A 17,295-nucleotide genomic window follows, 5' to 3' on the forward strand; every position below is an offset into this window, starting at 1 on the left:
AGGAGGAGTTTGATCACGAGGGCATGGACCCGTCTCGGAAGGACTTCGAGGTCCGGTGAAGACTTTTCTCTTCCACCAGTCAGTAAAAAAAATTTTAAAAGCTGGTTGTTCTGGAGTGGGCTACTCCAGAGGCTGGTTTGAAGGTCGGCAAGGGCCTGACATGGTTGTACATGCTGCCAGAGGATGCTCTTGAGCTCTTGCACATTAATGAGAAACATTGTGTCGGCAGTCTCATCCAGGCATCTCATTTGGCTGCACAATTGGTCAGCGAATGTGTGTTCCGAGTCACAGCTAAGTAATCTTCCCTTCAAAGGCAAGCTTTGACTTGGGGAAGAATTGGAGCACTGATAAAGCACCTTGGCAATAAGCCAAAAGGGAGGGGTTCAGAGATACCACCCAGGCAGAGGATCCTCTGTGGTTCAGAGATACCACCCAGGCAGAGGAAGACAATGGCCTAACAAGACGCAGTCTGTTTGGCGGGGGGGTGGGGGGGTGCGTAGACCCACCGGCCAATCCACTAGTTAGGGGACTGGGGGAGGAAAGGCTACACACTGAGATGCAGCTTGTCCACTCTTTGCCAGGAGTCATGGTGGGCGGTTAGCCCTCTATTATGAAGGGTGAGCCAAGATAATGATGGACCAGTGGGTCATAACAGTGATCAGAAATAGTTGTGCTATAGAATTTGCTCCCCTGATCCAGGTAGCTTTTATGGTATCCCATGGTGCCTTCAAGGAAACATGAATGACAGCGTGCGCCACACTAGAGTGACTGAAGAAACTTGAGATGACCGCACCCATTTCCTCAGAGGAAAAGAGGTACGGAAGGTATTCCGTCTACTTTATGGTGCCAAAGAAGGATGGGACCTGTCGGCTCCTTCTGGATCTCCAGAAGGTGAATGTGGCTCTATGGGTTCCTCGCTTCCTAAGGGAAACCTTGCACTCCGTGATTGCAGCTATTCCCATAGGAGAGTTCTTGTTTTCCCTCGACCTCACGGAGGTATACTTGCACATCCCTATATGGCAGCAACATAAGAGATTTCTGCAGTTCACTATACTGGGAGAACATTTTCAGTTTCGGGTACTCCCATTTGGACTTGCAACAGTGCTGCGGACTTTCACCAAGGGAAAGTTGGTGGTAGCTGCAGTGTTGCGGTGGGAAGGCATTCTTGTGCATCCCTATCTGGACGACTGGCTCATCTGGGCAAAGTCAAAGGAGCTCTGTCAAAGCTCAGTGCATCGAGTAATTCAAATGCAGCAGTCTCTGGACTGGTTAGTCAATCTGGCAAAGAGCCACTTAGTCCCGACCCAGTCACTGGAATACCTGGGAGCTTGTTTTGATACTGTCCTTGGCAAAGTGTTTTTTTTTATGGAGGAGAGAGTGCAGAGGTTACAGGTACAGGTCCAGAGGTTGTTACATCCAGTGGTTCCCAGAGCCTGGGACTATTTGCAGGTCCTGGGTTCTATGGTGTCTATGCTTAATCTCGTTCCCAGGGCATTCGCACATCTACAATCTCTTCAGAGGGCACTTCTGTCCCACTGGAAGTCAGAGAAATTTCACCTTTGGCTACCCTTACAGGGGGAATCCAGGTCCAGTCTCTAATGGTGATTTCTTGACCACATCTGCAGCTGGGAGTGGGATTGGAAATCCCAGACTGGGTGGTGTTGACCACTGATGCCAGCCAGTTACATCAAAAGGGAACAATACTTCTAAGGTGATCATTGTACAATGGTTGAAGGAAGCCGTTGTCTCAGTCTATATTTGTAAGGGTCGTCCCATTCCTGTGGGGTTGAGAGCACATTCTACAAGGACACAGGTGGCTTTCTGGGCAGAATATCAGCTGGTTTCCCCACAGGAGATCTGCAGAGCGGCAACCTGGTCTTCTCTAAACACTTTCAAAAAGCATTACCGATAGGATGTTCAATCATCGGAGACGGCCTGCTTTGAGGCGACTGTGCTGAGACTGGGTCTTTCGAGTTCCTGCCCAGTTTCAGGGGGCTTGGGTACATCCCATGCTTCTGGACTGATCTGGGGTATGAACAGGAAAGGAAAATTGGTTCTAACCTGATAATTTTCATTCCTGGAATACCACAGATAAGTCCAGAGCCCTGCCTTTAATTTGTCGGAAAATACCGCTCTGTTCAGTGTGTAAATAAGAAGATGTAGCTCTACAGTTGGGAATTGGTTACGGTCTCCCTTAGCAATTGTTGGGATTCAGGTTGGGGATCAACGTTTCCCCTGCTCAGGTTGGGTGGGGAGATGTTGTTGGTTTTAATCTCATCTTGGCTTGGTACAGTTCATACTGAGGGTCAGTATGAGCTAACATTAGCAGTACATTGCCAATAAAACCTTTCTTCTCTGATTCCATCTGCTGGTAGGGGAGCAAAACCCCTTACATCTGGTCTAATCTATGGTATTCCAGAAATAAAATTATCAGGTTAGAACCAATTTTCCTATATAGTGCACTCCCTGCCATTTCGATACAATGTGTACCCTGGTATTGGTACCCTATTGGTTATCCTCTAGGTCTCTGAGATGCACATCTTAATTTACAGAAGTACGTTCCAACTCTTCAATCTTAGTTTTTAGATGTCTGGAATTTGCATACAAACAATTTAGAGTATGTTTTTTTTATTTGTATTCACAACTGTACATTGTAGTTATTATATTATAGTTGTCGTATTTATTTATATATTGTTATGCCAATCAGTATTATCTATAGTTCCTGTTACTGTAAATGCATATGATACCCCTTTATTTAGTTCCCATTCTTAAAACACTTCTAATTGTTATCACACCTTTCCCCATTATTTTTCATTTGTTACTTGTATTCGATCGTTACTTGTAAGGGCCCTGCCCAAAAGTTATTTGTTTTATGTAAACCGATACGATGTGCGAACGGTTATCGGTATAGAAGAGACTTTAAATAAATAAAATAAATAAATAAACTTGCTTACTAGTAGTTGATAAAGAATTTGGAAACCTTCATATCTTTGTGTTCTTTATTTAATTTCATCTGAGCTACTTTCATAATCTTCTAACCTCTCCGTGATGCCAGTATTCTGAACCAGGCATTCCTGTTCGCTTTGCCCCATGATGGAATATAAAAGCTGCTCTCTCTCTCTCCTTTTTAAAGGCTAGCGCCAACAGCCGGATTCCACTCTGGTTAAAGAGGTGCCATCCTCTCAGAATAGGCTCCCCCTTCACGAAAATATTGCTCTTAATAAACCTAAAACCCTTTTCCCTGCACCATCGTCTCATCCACGCATTGAGACTCCAGAGCTCTGCCTGCTTCTGGTGACCTGCGCGTGGAACAGGGAGCATTTCAGAGAATGCTACCCTGGAGGTTCTGGATTTAAGCTTTCTACCTAAGAGCCTAAATTTGGCTTCCAGAACCTCCCTCCCACATTTTCCTATGTCGTTGGTACCAAGGCAAGCTCAAATTTAGGCAGGGTAACACAGGTAACTGCCTCTGGTGCCAAATTATGAAAGCTCCAAGTATCTGAGCCCAGGAAATCCTGTTCCCACTTGCCTTAGGGCCATGGCATTCTGTCCTGCCTCCCCCTTCCGGCTTTCCAGTCCTGCCTATGGCTGCCAAAATCCTAAATGCAGTCCTGTATCCAGGTCAAAAACACATGAAAAGAGAGGCAAGAGAAAAATCAAGGTGAGAGAGGCCAGTGTGATCAGGAAAACTAACTTTTGATTATTTTCATTGAGAGACTGGATTCTCTGAAGTACTTAATTATCTATTGCATATGCAGTTTACTAAATTACATGATTAATAATGGAACTGTGCCCTGCTCTTCTTTTGGGTTTTGCCTCATCTTGGCTTTCTGTTTTGAGCAGGTGGAGAAGCAAGTGCAAGCTGTGATATCAGGTCCCGAATTTGCCAGGCTTCCTACATCCAGAAGCAGTACATGCTGACTCACTGCTCTGTGAGTAGTGAGAGGAGCCACACAACGTCCCATGGCTCCACCAGCAGTGAATCAACAGGCTCGCACGAGGTCGCCTTCCCGCAGTGCCTCAAAGCCACTTCCCAGCAGGGTCAGAAGAGTGTTGTTCTGTGGGAGCCCTTATGCAGGTCCTCGCCACTGGCACGGACACAGACTACCAGTAGCAAGGTAAGAAATAGCAAAGCTTTCAGTATCTAACTCTCACCCGCTCTATTAAGAACATAAGAACATGCCATACTCGGTCGGACCAAAGGTCCATCAAGCCCAGCATCCTGTTTCCAACAGTGGCCAATCCAGGCCATAAGAACCTGGCAAGTACCCAAAAACTAAGTCTATTCCATGTTACCGTTGCTAGTAATAGCGGTGGTTATTATATAAGTCAACTTAATCAATAGCAGGTAATGGACTTCTCGTCCAAGAACTTATCCAGTCCTTTTTTAAACACAGCTACACTAACTGCACTAACCACATCCTCTGGCAACAAATTCCGTTGAGTGAAAAAGAACTTTCTCCGATTAGTTTTAAATGTGCCACATGCTAACTTCATGGAGTGCCCCTAGTCTATTATCTGAAAGAGTAAATAACAGATTCACATCTACCCGTTCTAGACCTTTCATGATTTTAAACACCTCTATCATATCCCCCCTCAGCCGTCTCTTCTCCAAGCTGAACAGCCCTAAACTCTTTAGTCTTTCCTCATAGGGGAGCTGTTCCATCCCCTTTATCATTTTGGTAGCCCTTCTCTGTACCTTCTCCATCGCAATTATATCTTTTTTGAGATGCGGCGACCAGAATTGTACACAATATTCAAGGTGCGGTCTCACCATGGAGCGATACAGAGGCATTATGACATTTTCCGTTTTATTCACCATTCCCTTCCTAATAATTCCCAACATTCTGTTTGCTTTTTTGACTGCCGCAGAACACTGAACCGACAATTTCAATGTGTTATCCACTATGACGCCTAGATCTCTTTCTTGGGTGGTAGCACTTAATATGGAACCCAACATTGTGTAATTATAGCATGGGTTATTTTTCCCTATATGCATCACCTTGCACTTATCCACATTAAATTTCATCTGCCATTTAGATGCCCAATTTTCCAGCTTCACAAGGTCTTCCTGCAATTTATCACAATCTGCTTGTGATTTAACTACTCTGAACAATTTTGTATCATCTGCAAATATGATTACCTCACTCGTCGTATTTCTTTCCAGATCATTTATAAATATATTGAAAAGTAAGGGTCCCAATACAGATCCCTGAGGCACTCCACTGACCACTCCCTTCCACTGAGAAAATTGACCATTTAATCCTACTCTCTGTTTCCTGTCTTTTAACCAGTTTGTAATCCACGAAAGGACATTGCCACCTATCCCATGACTTTTTACTTTTCCTAAAAGCCTCTCATGAGGAAATTTGTCAAATGCCTTCTGAAAATCCAAGTACACTACATCTACTGGTTCACCTTTATCCACATGTTTATTAACTCCTTCAAAAAAATGTAGCAGATTTGTGAGGCAAGACTTACCCTGGGTAAAGCCATGCTGACTTTGTTCCATTAAACCATGTCTTTCTATATTATTTATTTATTTATTTATTTATTTATTTAACATTTTTATATACCAAAATTCATGTAGCAAAGTTACATATCATTTCGGTTTACATTATAACAGAAACAAGCATGTAAGAATGCGATTACATCAAACCGGGAGAATAAACTTGGATCAAGGAACTGGGGAGTAACTTATAAAGATAACGATTAGATAGTGAACATATAGAACATATAGATAGTATATGTTCTGTGATTTTGATGTTTAGAACACTTCCCACTATTTTTCCTGGCACTGAAGTCAGGCTAACCGGTCTGTAGTTTCCCGGATCGCCCCTGGAGCCCTTTTTAAATATTGGGGTTACATTAGCCATCCTCCAGTCTTCAGGTACAATGGATGATTTTAATGATAGGTTACAAATTTACTGCTGTACCCCAATCCACCCTCTGCTGATTCTTCAACACCCTGACGTGCCCTCTGTTCATTCTACAATACTCTGACATGCTCTGCGGGACACTGAGAGTCACAGTATCTGCTGATACTCTAATACCCCGACTTGCCTTTTGCTGGAGACTCATGATGGTACTCTAGGACCATGTCCCCTCCTCTGCTGATAGGAGAATACCTCAACCTGCCCTCTGCTGGAGACTCATGGTACTCTCTGACTCCATCTGCTGGACGGGGGACATAATCCACCATCTGGACTGATCCTGGTACATACAGGGAACAATACTATTTATTTATTTTAAAGTATTTACCCACTGCGGTTCCAATGGTCACAGCAGTTTACAGTTAAAACATTCATAATTGTTGTTAGTGTAATGGGGTCTCTAGATTTGCTCCCATGTATATTTTTCCATCAGTGAGGTTGTGGGAAGGGTTTTGCAGATTTTTTAAAATCCTCCCATCACCAAAACCCCTCTTTTTGGTGGGATCGGGTTCCTTAGAGCATGCTATTCTTTAGTGGTTAGGAGCTACAGAGAAAGGAGGCGGCTAAAGATCACCCCTGGATCTCAAGAAGAGTGATTGGGGAGCTGGGGATTGCCCCAATTCAAGAATTCTTGCAGAATTTCCGAGGACAGAGATTTGAGCAGATTTATGGATTGATTGGCCAGTGCCAGAGGGAAGGGCCTACCCCCGGTGTATCCCAGAGAACTTTCTGCCCGGGCAATCAGTTAATAGCGTGGGTGAAGAGAAGGCCAAGACTTTTGAGTCAAGAACTGAAGATGTTTGCACTTGGACTTCGAGCTGAGATTTGTTGACCTGTGTTTGGAATTTCTGTATTTAGTCTTCATCTCTTGCCCGTAGGACATTTTTTCTACCTTTTTGTGAGCCACGTGCTGGGGTTCCATTCCAGATATTCAAATCTCCAAGCAGGAGAGACTTTGCCTGTGGATAATGGTGCACGAGAGTCCAGAAGGGAAGTAACACCTAGGATTGCCAAACTATCTGTTATCTTCATTGCCATAATCTTTTTGATGACGTTTTTGATTTTTGGCATACTGGCTTGCATTATTTAAGTTGTAGTAAAGACTTTGATTTGGACACCACTTGGAGTGCAGTTTGATTTCTGCTTAGTACTCCCAATGCTCTGGTTGAATGGAGGGACCCTGGTGTGAGTATTGGCTACAACCTGCGATTCCCTTTCTCTCTTCTGGGCCATCATTGCACCAGCTGGAGGTTATAAAGGTATCAAGTGATAGTGACTGACCATGCCAGAGGTTCCGAAAGACTATCCTGCTCCCCATCTGGACTTGGTCCCGGATCTGTGGAACCCCTTGATGGTGTTCACAGCGCAGGACATATATATATATAGTTTATATATATATATAGTTTAACTGTATATATATATAATATTTATTTATCACTATGTTAAATGTCATTGTCATTGGTTTTACTGTTCCAACGGTTCTATGGTTCCATGTAAAGCCCCTTTCTCTTTTGGGCAGTTCATCGTTTTATGTAAACCGGAGTGATTTGTAGTTCTTACAAGAACTTCGGTCTATAAAAATAAAAAATAAATAAATAAATAAATAACTAGGACAGGGGCCGGCTATATTAGCAAAGACTAAAACATACAATATCAAATTAATACACCTAATTATATAATAACAATCTTCAAATGTTATAGTAACAATGACACTTTATGAATGACCTCTCCCTGGTTTCTTGTTAATTTGACTTTTTTTCTTTTCAGAACTGTTCAGCCCTGAGCTCTGAGGAACTTGCTAAGAAGCAGAAGGCACTGGTACAAGCTACGATGTCCGGCCGGAGCTTCTCCTCTCCCCATGGGGAACTGGACATGCACAGGCTACGTTGGGCCCTGGAGAAAGTGTCGCAGAGTGGGAAGAGGAAGCAGTCCCTGGAGGGAAGGCTGCAGGATCTCCATGCTGACACCGAGCACATTCAGAGGCCTAGTCTCAGCAGGAGGAGCCTGGCAGACTCCAGTGAATCTGGTAACAAGGCTCTGTCCACACGCAGCCTGGGCCAGCGAGGACTCTAGCATAGCACCCTCCAAGCAGACGAGGAGCAGGCCTCTGCTTCTCTTATTACTCCTGATACTGGATGGGGGGGAGAGCTGGCTTCTTCCTTCCTCCCTCCATCACTGCACAGTACCAGAGGTGGGGGAGGCTGCCTGACACTGGGGGTCTGTTTTCTTCACTTTATGATTTTTGGGGGGTGGGGGGATCTTCCTGCATCCTAGCTTGATAGTGGGGAAAGGGTTGTTACTCCTAGTAAGATCTTTTCCTGAACGTTGTGTCTGCCATTTGGGTTCACATAAAGAGCATAATGTCTCCTTTATTAGGCACAATCACAAACCTAAAAGCCTCTTTCAGAGGGGCCTCCTGATTTGCAGTCGTCTCCCAACCTTACAAAAATGGAGGCCACGCAGTGTCCAGGCTCCTCCCTCAAGTTTTGGTCTGTGAAGGGGCCAAATGTCAGGAGAGTAGAAACCAGCGTGGCTGCAGATACCCTCGTTATTACACAGAAAGGTTTATGTAGCTCTTCTTGCATTGCTGATTGGTTTGTTTTATTAATGCATCCTTTACCTTCTCTTCCCTGATTGGAGTTTTCTTTCTTTTTTCCAATCCTATCGAATGGCCTTATATAATGTTTATTATTTATTTACATTTTTTGGCTGAATTTATAGTCCACTTTCCAGGCACTTCAAAGCGGATTACATTGCAGCTATTGTGAGGACTTCAGACAACATTTGGGAGAAACAAGTCCCTGAGAAAGCTTGAATCGTGTGGTCAGCTCTTTCTCTTTCCGGATCTGTTAGCCTCTCACCAGCTCCTAGAACAAAGGTTTCTGCACGTATATCACTTCCTTATCTTCAGAGGCCAGTCAGGTTCATAAGCTGTCATGTTGTTTATCCTTTCTAATGTAACTGCAAGGCCATCCCATAAGAACATAAGAACATAAGAAAATGCCATACTGGGTCAGACCAAGGGTCCATCAAGCCCAGCATCCTGTTTCCAACAGTGGCCAATCCAGGCCATAAGAACCTGGCAAGTACCCAAAAACTAAGTCTATTCCATGTAACCATTGCTAATGGCAGTGGCTATTCTCTAAGTGAACTTAATAGCAGGTAATGGACTTCTCCTCCAAGAACTTATCCAATCCTTTTTTAAACACAGCTATACTAACTGCACGAACCACATTCTCTGGCAACAAATTCCAGAGTTTAATTGTGCGTTGAGTAAAAAAGAACTTTCTCCGATTAGTTTTAAATGTGCCCCATGCTAACTTCATGGAGTGTCCCCTAGTCTTTCTACTATCCGAAAGAGTAAATAACCGATTCACATCTACCCGTTCTAGACCTCTCATGATTTTAAACACCTCTATCATATCCCCCCTCAGTCGTCTCTTCTCCAAGCTGAAAAGCCCTAACCTCTTTAGTCTTTCCTCATAGGGGAGTTGTTCCATTCCCCTTATCATTTTGGTAGCCCTTCTCTGTACCTTCTCCATCTCAATTATATCTTTTTTGAGATGCGGCGACCAGAATTGTACACAGTATTCAAGGTGCGGTCTCACCATGGAGCGATACAGAGGCATTATGACATTTTCCGTTTTATTCATCATTCCTTTTCTAATAATTCCCAACATTCTGTTTGCTTTTTTGACTGCCGCAGCACACTGAACCGACGATTTCAATGTGTTATCCACTATGACACCTAGATCTCTTTCTTGGGTTGTAGCAACTAATATGGAACCCAACATCGTGTAATTATAGCATGGGTTATTTTTCCCTATATGCATCACCTTGCAGTTATCCACATTAAATTTCATCTGCCATTTGGATGCCCAATTTTCCAGTCTCACAAGGTCTTCCTGCAATTTATCACAATCTGCTTGTGATTTAACTACTCTGAACAATTTTGTGTCATCTGCAAATTTGATTATCTCACTCGTCGTATTTCTTTCCAGATCATTTATAAATATATTGAACAGTAAGGGTCCCAATACAGATCCCTGAGGCACTCCACTGTCCACTCCCTTCCACTGAGAAAATTGCCCATTTAATCCTACTCTCTGTTTCCTGTCTTTTAGCCAGTTTGCAATCCACGAAAGGACATCGCCACCTATCCCATGACTTTTTACTTTTCCTAGAAGCCTCTCATGAGGAACTTTGTCAAACGCCTTCTGAAAATCCAAGTATACTATATCTACCGGTTCACCTTTATCCACATGTTTATTAACTCCTTCAAAAAAGTGAAGCAGATTTGTGAGGCAAGACTTGCCCTGGGTAAAGCCATGCTGACTTTGTTCCATTAAACCATGTCTTTCTATATGTTCTGTGATTTTGATGTTTTGAACACTTTCCACTATTTTTCCTGGCACTGAAGTCAGGCTAACCGGTCTGTAGTTTCCCGGATCACCCCTGGAGCCCTTTTTAAATATTGGGGTTACATTTGCTATCCTCCAGTCTTCAGGTACAATGGATGATTTTAATGATAAGTTACAAATTTTTACTAATAGGTCTGAAATTTCATTTTTTAGTTCCTTCAGAACTCTGGGGTGTATACCATCCGGTCCAGGTGATTTACTACTCTTCAGTTTGTCAATCCTGTCTTCTGCCTGTATTCTCTGCAGGTGTTGTGCTAAGCATTATATGCCCAGTGTTCTTAGCTAAGGATGGCTGTAGTCTTCTGCCTGTATTCTCTGCAGGTCTTGTGCTAAGCATTATATACCCAGTGTTCTTAGCTAAGGATGGCTGTAGTCTTCTGCCTGTATTCTCTGCAGGTCTTGTGCTAAGCATTATATACCCAGTGTTTTTAGCTAAGGATGGCTGTAGTCTTCTGCCTGTATTCTCTGCAGGTCTTGTGCTAAGCATTATATGCCCAGTGTTCTTAGCTAAGGATGGCTGTAGTCTTCTGCCTGTATTCTCTGCAGGTCTTGTGCTAAGCATTATATGCCCAGCGCTCTTAGCTAAGGATGGCTGTAGTCTTCTGCCTGTATTCTCTGCAGGACTTGTGCTAAGCATTATATGCCCAGTGTTCTTAGCTAAGGATGGCTGTAGTCTTCTGCCTGTGTTCTCTGCAGGTCTTGTGCTAAGCATTATATGCCCAGTGTTCTTAGCTAAGGATGGCTGTAGTCTTCTTCCTGTATTCTCTGCAGGTCTTGTGCTAAGCATTATATGCCCAGTGTTCTTTCTTACCTAATGACGTATCTAATCTTCTGTTCTTGTTCATACCTCAGATCAGTCCAGACTCCTGGGTTTTGCCTCCTTACCAGCAGATGGAGACAGAGAAAAGTTTCACTGATACTGCCATATAACCTGGTGTGCCAGCTGCAGTCTCCCAGAATTTCTCTGACTCCAGCAGTAGGTAGTGGAGTAAAACCTGTAGTCTGGAGTACAGAGATAAAAAAACAAGAGTAAAAAATGATTTTGGATTAAGAAAAGCAGTTTCCAGTTTCTCCCAGGAGATCTAGCATAGTGGTGGCACACAAGGGAGAGTACTTGGCATCATTGGATTTATCAGAGCCATGTCTGCACATACCCATTGGGCTGATGCACCAGTGTTTTCTGTGGTTCATAACATTTTCAGTTTTGGGCCCTTTCTTTCAAATGGGCAACAGCTCCAAGTAGATTCATCAAAGTGATGGAGGTGGTAGTGGCGGGCCTCAGTCAAGATGGCGTGTTAGTGTTTCCATATCTGGACAACTGACTCATTTGAGTGAAGTCAAAGAACTCTGTTGGCAGTTGGTATAATGGGTACTGCGACATCTAAGATGTCTCGGTTGAGTAGTAAATCTGGCAAAGAGCCATCTCATTCCTTCTCATATCCTGGGAAGGAACAGTGTTTCTCATGGATCAGAAGTTGTTGAGGTTGTAGGTTCATATTCGTTGCCTGTTAAGGCATTCGATGCTCAGAGTCTGGGACTATTTGCAAGTACTGGGCTCTATGACATCACTGGTGCAGTTGGTGCCTTGGGTGTTTGCACATATGCAGCCTTTTCAGAGAGCTCTTCTCTCCCGATGGGATCTGTTATCGGAAGAATTTTATCTCCTCCTGCTCGAAGGAGAAGGCACAGACAGTCTTTTCTTGGTGGCTTATTCATGCTATTCAAAACAGGAAGCCTCATAGTCTATCAGTCAGTTAGAGACAAGAGCGGTGCATGTCGAGTTTCTGGCCCTTCTGTCATGATTATGCAACTATTCTGTTTGGGTTTTGTCAGAGAATGCAACAGTGGTGTCCTACATCAACTGGCAGGGAGAAACCAAGAGCCAGGCAGTGGTCCAGGAGGTCCACAAGTTTATTCTATGAGCAGTAAAAGCACTTGGCATGACTGGCAGTGTCTCTCAAAGCTGGGGTGGACAATGTGTGAGCAGATTTTCTCAGCTGGAGAAAGCTAGGTCCTGAAGAATGGGCACTGTCAGAGATAGCAATATTTATTTTGCAACAGGTGGGGGGGGGGGGGTTCCCCCCCACATAATCTAAATGGCGCCCAGACAAAACACCAAAGTGCCAGTAGAGAGAGCATGGGGCAGAAGATCTACCAAGGCTTCAAGGCATTTGTCTTTGTTTTTTCATCCATGCCCATTGATGGGCAAAGTGTTATGGTGGATAGAGAAGCATCTGAACAATGTGATTCTGGCAGCTCCAGATTGGCCAAGTTGGTCTTGGTTCATAGATCTGGTCAATATGACCATAGACAGGCTGCTGAGGCTCAGGCCATCTGTCTATTATGGCTAATCTTCTTTGCCAGGGCCCAGTATTTTCAGATCCAGCAGCTCACTTGTGTCTCACAGCTTGGTTTTTAAGAAGAAATATCTGAGACAGAGGTGATATTCCAGAGGTTATCACTTTGTTGCAAGCCAGGCGACCTGTCACATCTTTGGTGTATGTGAGGATTTGGAGGGTCTTTGCTTTCTGGTGTACCATTAATGGGGTACAGCCTATGGAGGCTCGGTGTTGCATATTTTGGTCTTTCTGCAAGAGGGTTTGATTAAGGGTCTAGCCAAATCTCTAAGAAAACAGATAGCAGCCTTAGGATGTCTTCGGAGTAAGGTGCAGAGATATCTTCTGTCCATGCTTCCGGATGTGATGCATTTTCTTTGAGGTGCAAAGAATTTGCACCCTCCGGTGAGGGAGCTCTATCCTCCTTAGAATCTTAATCTAGTGTTTAGGCTTCAGGCGTTGTTGAGATCTTTTTCTTCACATTTTGGAGTCTGGGGTATCGTTACATTCAGTACCTTCTTTTCCGCCCAAAGATATTTCATCATTCCATCTTAGTTAGACTGTGGAACTTCTGGATTTTTGGGTTTGTTTGCACCTCACGCTAAGAAGCTTCATGTCTTGGATGTGAGGCAAGCATTGTTAAGGTATCTTAAGGTTACTAATGATTTCCAGATGATGGATCACCTCTATGGGATGTGTAATGGTCCAAAGAAGGGGAGGTCAGAGCTCTGGATTCCATATGCCTTGGAGAGAGTGTTTTACAAGTGGGACTCTTGAGGTCCCACCCTAATTAGGGGAGCTTAGGTACATCCCAGGAGTCTGGAACGATCTGGGGTATGAACAGGAAAAGAAAATTGGTTCTTACCTGCTAAGTTTTGTTCCTGGAATACCACAGATCAGTCCAGAAACCCTCCCATTGGGAGGGGGAGAGTCCACCACTCGTATGATAGTTTGTATATATTGCAGAGTTGTTGTTGGGTTCAATGCTGTTTTTACTTTGCTTTCTGGAAACAAGTTTCCATTTTGTTTGTAGCTTCACCTTTCTCCTGCTAGTTGTGGGAGTTGAGACTTGATTATTAGTGTTTGGTTCAATGATTATCATCTTGGCTTGTGTACAGGTCAATACTGAGAGACTGCAGGTGGCACACCAGGTTATATGGCGGTCAGTGAAACTTTTCTCTGTCTCCATCTGCTGGTAAGGAGGCAAAAACCAAGAGTCTGGACTGATCTGTGGTATTCAGGAATGAAAATTATCAGGTAAGAACCAGTTTTCCTTTTGTATTGCTACAAATCTTTCAGGTTATGGGGGTTGGGAGTGTCTGCTTTTCTATCACTGCTTGATACTGGGGAGGGGGGAAAAGGGGAAGGGTCTCTGCTTCCTCCATCACTAGTGAGAGGACTTTACCTTCTTCATCATTGCACAATAATGGGGGTGGGAGGGATTCTGCTCCTCCACTGTCCAGTACCGGGTGGTGGTGGGGGTCATCATAGTCCAGTACCAGGGAAGAGGTGAATGGACTCTGCTTCCTCAGTCACTGCACAGTGTTTTCTGTTTCTTAGGTAACTTACTCTCCCCTTCCCAGCTGGACTGGGACACGCTGCTTGATCCTCAGTGTCTCTTTGCACCCTCCCTGGCAGCAGAGGACACAAGTGAGTCTGAATGCACCTCCAGGCCAGTGCTGCAGTGCCGAGTGGTAATCCAGGGTCTCAGTGCTGGCAAACCCGTGGCCTGGGAGGTGATGGTCAGTCTAGAGTCTTTATTCCATGCCAAAGAGACGAAGGAGGAGGAGGAAGAGGACCAGCACAGAGACAAACTCCTGCACCATCTGATGGCCAGATCTGTTATCCGGGACAACGAGATGCTGGCAGAGCGAGAATCTGAGCTGGAGCGTGGTGAGCCGGCATGCAGTACTGCTCTTTTGTAGGCTTGGGTGCAAATGGTTGACAGTTGCAAACGAGAGCAAGGTTGCTGGTACGAGTGCATGAGGAACTCTTGGCACCAGATCTCTGGTCTGAGAAAGCATGAGGAGTACCTGGCAAAAGAACATGAGGTTCTGCCAGCACGGTATCTCTGATGTGAGACAGGGTATGCCAGGAGCATCTGATATCATGTCTCTAGTATGAGAGAGGATGCACAAGCGGTGCCTCTGGCACAATAACTCTGGGGAGAAAAAGTGTGAGGAGATCCCAATATGGCACAGCATCTCTGGAGCTTCTGTCATCACATCTGTAGTATGAGAGCTTAAGCGGCATACCTAGCACAGTGTCCCTGGTGCGAAAGAGCATGAGGAACTCCTGGTGCCGTGTCTCTGGTGCAAGAGAGCATGAATTCACAGTATAGTGTCTCTAATGCGAGAGTGTGAGGAACTCCTGGCACAGCATCTCTGCTTCAAGTGCACGAGGAGCTTCTGACATCATGTCTCTAGATTGAGAGAGCATGAGCAGCTTACTTGGCACAGTGCCTCTGATGCAAGAGAGTGTGAGGAGTTCCTGGCACATTGTCTCTTCTGTGAGAGAGCATGAGGAGCTTCTGGCACAGTGTCTCTGGTGTGAGAATGTGAAGAGCTTCTGGCACACTGTCTCTGGTATGAGAGAGAGAAAGCATGAGGAGCTCCCAGCAGGATGTCTCTAGTGTGTGAGAGAATGTGAAGAGCTCCTGGCACACTGTCTCTGATGAGAAAGTGTGTGAAGAGCTCCTGGCATAGTGCTCCTGGTGCGAGAGTATGAGGAGCTCATGGAATGCTGCCTCTGGTATGAGAGGGTGAGAAGCTTTCAGCAGGATGTCTCTGGCATGAGAGAGCATGAGGGGCTCCTGGCACAGTGTCTCTGGTACAGAAGAACATGAGGAGCTCCTGGCATAGTGCCTCTGATGCGAGAGGGTATGGGAAGCTCCTGGCACAGTATCTCTGGTGTGAAAGAGATCCTGGCATGCTATCTCTGTTATGAGAGAGAGAAAGTGTGAGGAGATCCCAGCAGGATATGTCTGGTGCAAGAGAGTGTGAGGAGTTCCTAGCACAGTGTTTCTGATGTGAGAGAGTGTGAGATGCTTCTGGCACAGTATCTCTGATGTGAGAGGGTGTGAGATGCTTCTGGCACTCAGTCTCTGATATGAGAGAGAGAGAAAGCATGAGGAGCTCCTAGCAGGATGTCTCTGGTGTGAGAGAGCGTAAGGGGTTCCTGGAACAGTGTCTCTGGTACAGGAGAGCATGAGGAGCTGCTAGCACAGTGTCTCTGGTACTGGAAAGCGTGAGGAGCACTTGGCATGGTGTATCTGATGTGAGACAGAGTGAGGAGTTCTTGGTATGCTGTTACTGATATGAGAGAGAAAGCATGAGGAGCTCCCAGCAGGATGTCTCTGGTGTGAGAGAGCGTAAGGGGTTCCTGACACAGTGTCTCTGGTAAAGGTGAGTGTGAGGAGCACCTGGCATGGTGTATCTGATGTGAGACAGAGTGAGGAGCTCTTGGTATGCTGTTACTGATATGAGAGAGAGAAAGCATGAGGAGCTCTCAGCTAGATGATTTTGGTGTGTGAGAGAGTGTGAGATGCTCCCGCCTCCTGGCAGGGTGTCTCTTATGCCAGAGAGCATAGGAGCTCTCAGCACTGTGCCTAGGGTGTCAGTCAGCTGTATGCATCCCTCTGCCCATTGTGCAGTTATAACCATGCAGATGTATGACCTGAGATGCATGGCTGACATGGTTAAAGTGACATCTTCTTCCGGCTTGTGCTATCTTGTGGCTTTAGGTTCCTCGCGTAGATTCCGTCTGAAGGCAATTCAGTGCAGCAAAGGCTGTGGCGTGGTGTCCACTTACACATACCTAGAGCCCATTGACTTTGTGACACAGGAACCACTGCGAGAGACCCCAGGCATCCGCAATGCAGGTAAGACCCTCAGGGGACCTGAGCAAGACTCTGTCTTTAGGGCCAAAGACCGGACACCTTGCGGAATCTGAGGCGGCCTGGCTTTACTTACTCTGGAGCCTTTCCCCGAGGAGCCTCAGGTCATCATCCCTTGTAGAATTTCCTTTCCATCGACAACAATGGAAGCATGATATGATGATGATTATTGACAATTGTTATATTTGCAATTATATAAATAAAGTTTAAACTTAGGTTGGGGCAGCAGGGTGTGGGGTACCAACTGCTTAAGCCCTGTGACTGTAGAGAGCCACGGGGACCTAGAAGGCTGCATCTGTGAGTAACAGCCGCACTAGTATTGGAAGTTATTTAGAATAAGGCAGGGCTTTGTGGATAGATATGAGAAGGGAAGAGGGACTGTGGGGATACTAAACTATATGGGGACCCGACGTCACGAGTGCAGGAGATCGCTCCTGGACCCCCGCTGGACTCCCAGGGACTTTTGGCCAGCTTGGGGGGGGGCCTCCTGACCCCCACAAGACTTGCCAAAAGTCCAGCGGGGGTCCGGGAGCGACCTCCTGCACGCGGGCCGTATTGCCAATATTCGAAATGGCGCCGGTGCTACTTTTTCCCTCTCTATGTCGACATAGTGAGGGCAAAAGTTGCGCCGGCGCCATTTCGAATATTGGAAATACGGCCCGCGTGCAGGAGGTCGCTCCCGGACCCCCGCTGGACTTTTGGCAAGTCTT

The 17,295-nt window shown here is 45.3% G+C and overlaps 1 protein-coding gene across 1 annotated transcript in view; it reads left to right on the forward strand.

Moving 5' to 3' along the window:
• The window catches only part of LOC115081976 (von Willebrand factor A domain-containing protein 5B2-like), a 269,330-nt gene that overhangs the window by 214,245 nt on the left and 37,790 nt on the right, over nt 1-17,295 (forward strand). Inside the window, exons 19-22 of the mRNA XM_029586215.1 lie at nt 3,844-4,118; nt 7,701-7,959; nt 14,251-14,583; nt 16,433-16,570. Coding sequence (XP_029442075.1) covers nt 3,844-4,118; nt 7,701-7,959; nt 14,251-14,583; nt 16,433-16,570 — 1,005 coding nt within the window. The remainder of the gene's footprint in view (nt 1-3,843; nt 4,119-7,700; nt 7,960-14,250; nt 14,584-16,432; nt 16,571-17,295) is intronic.

Source organism: Rhinatrema bivittatum, unplaced genomic scaffold (genome assembly GCF_901001135.1).
Source record: "Rhinatrema bivittatum unplaced genomic scaffold, aRhiBiv1.1, whole genome shotgun sequence".
Classification (NCBI taxonomy): domain Eukaryota; kingdom Metazoa; phylum Chordata; class Amphibia; order Gymnophiona; family Rhinatrematidae; genus Rhinatrema; species Rhinatrema bivittatum.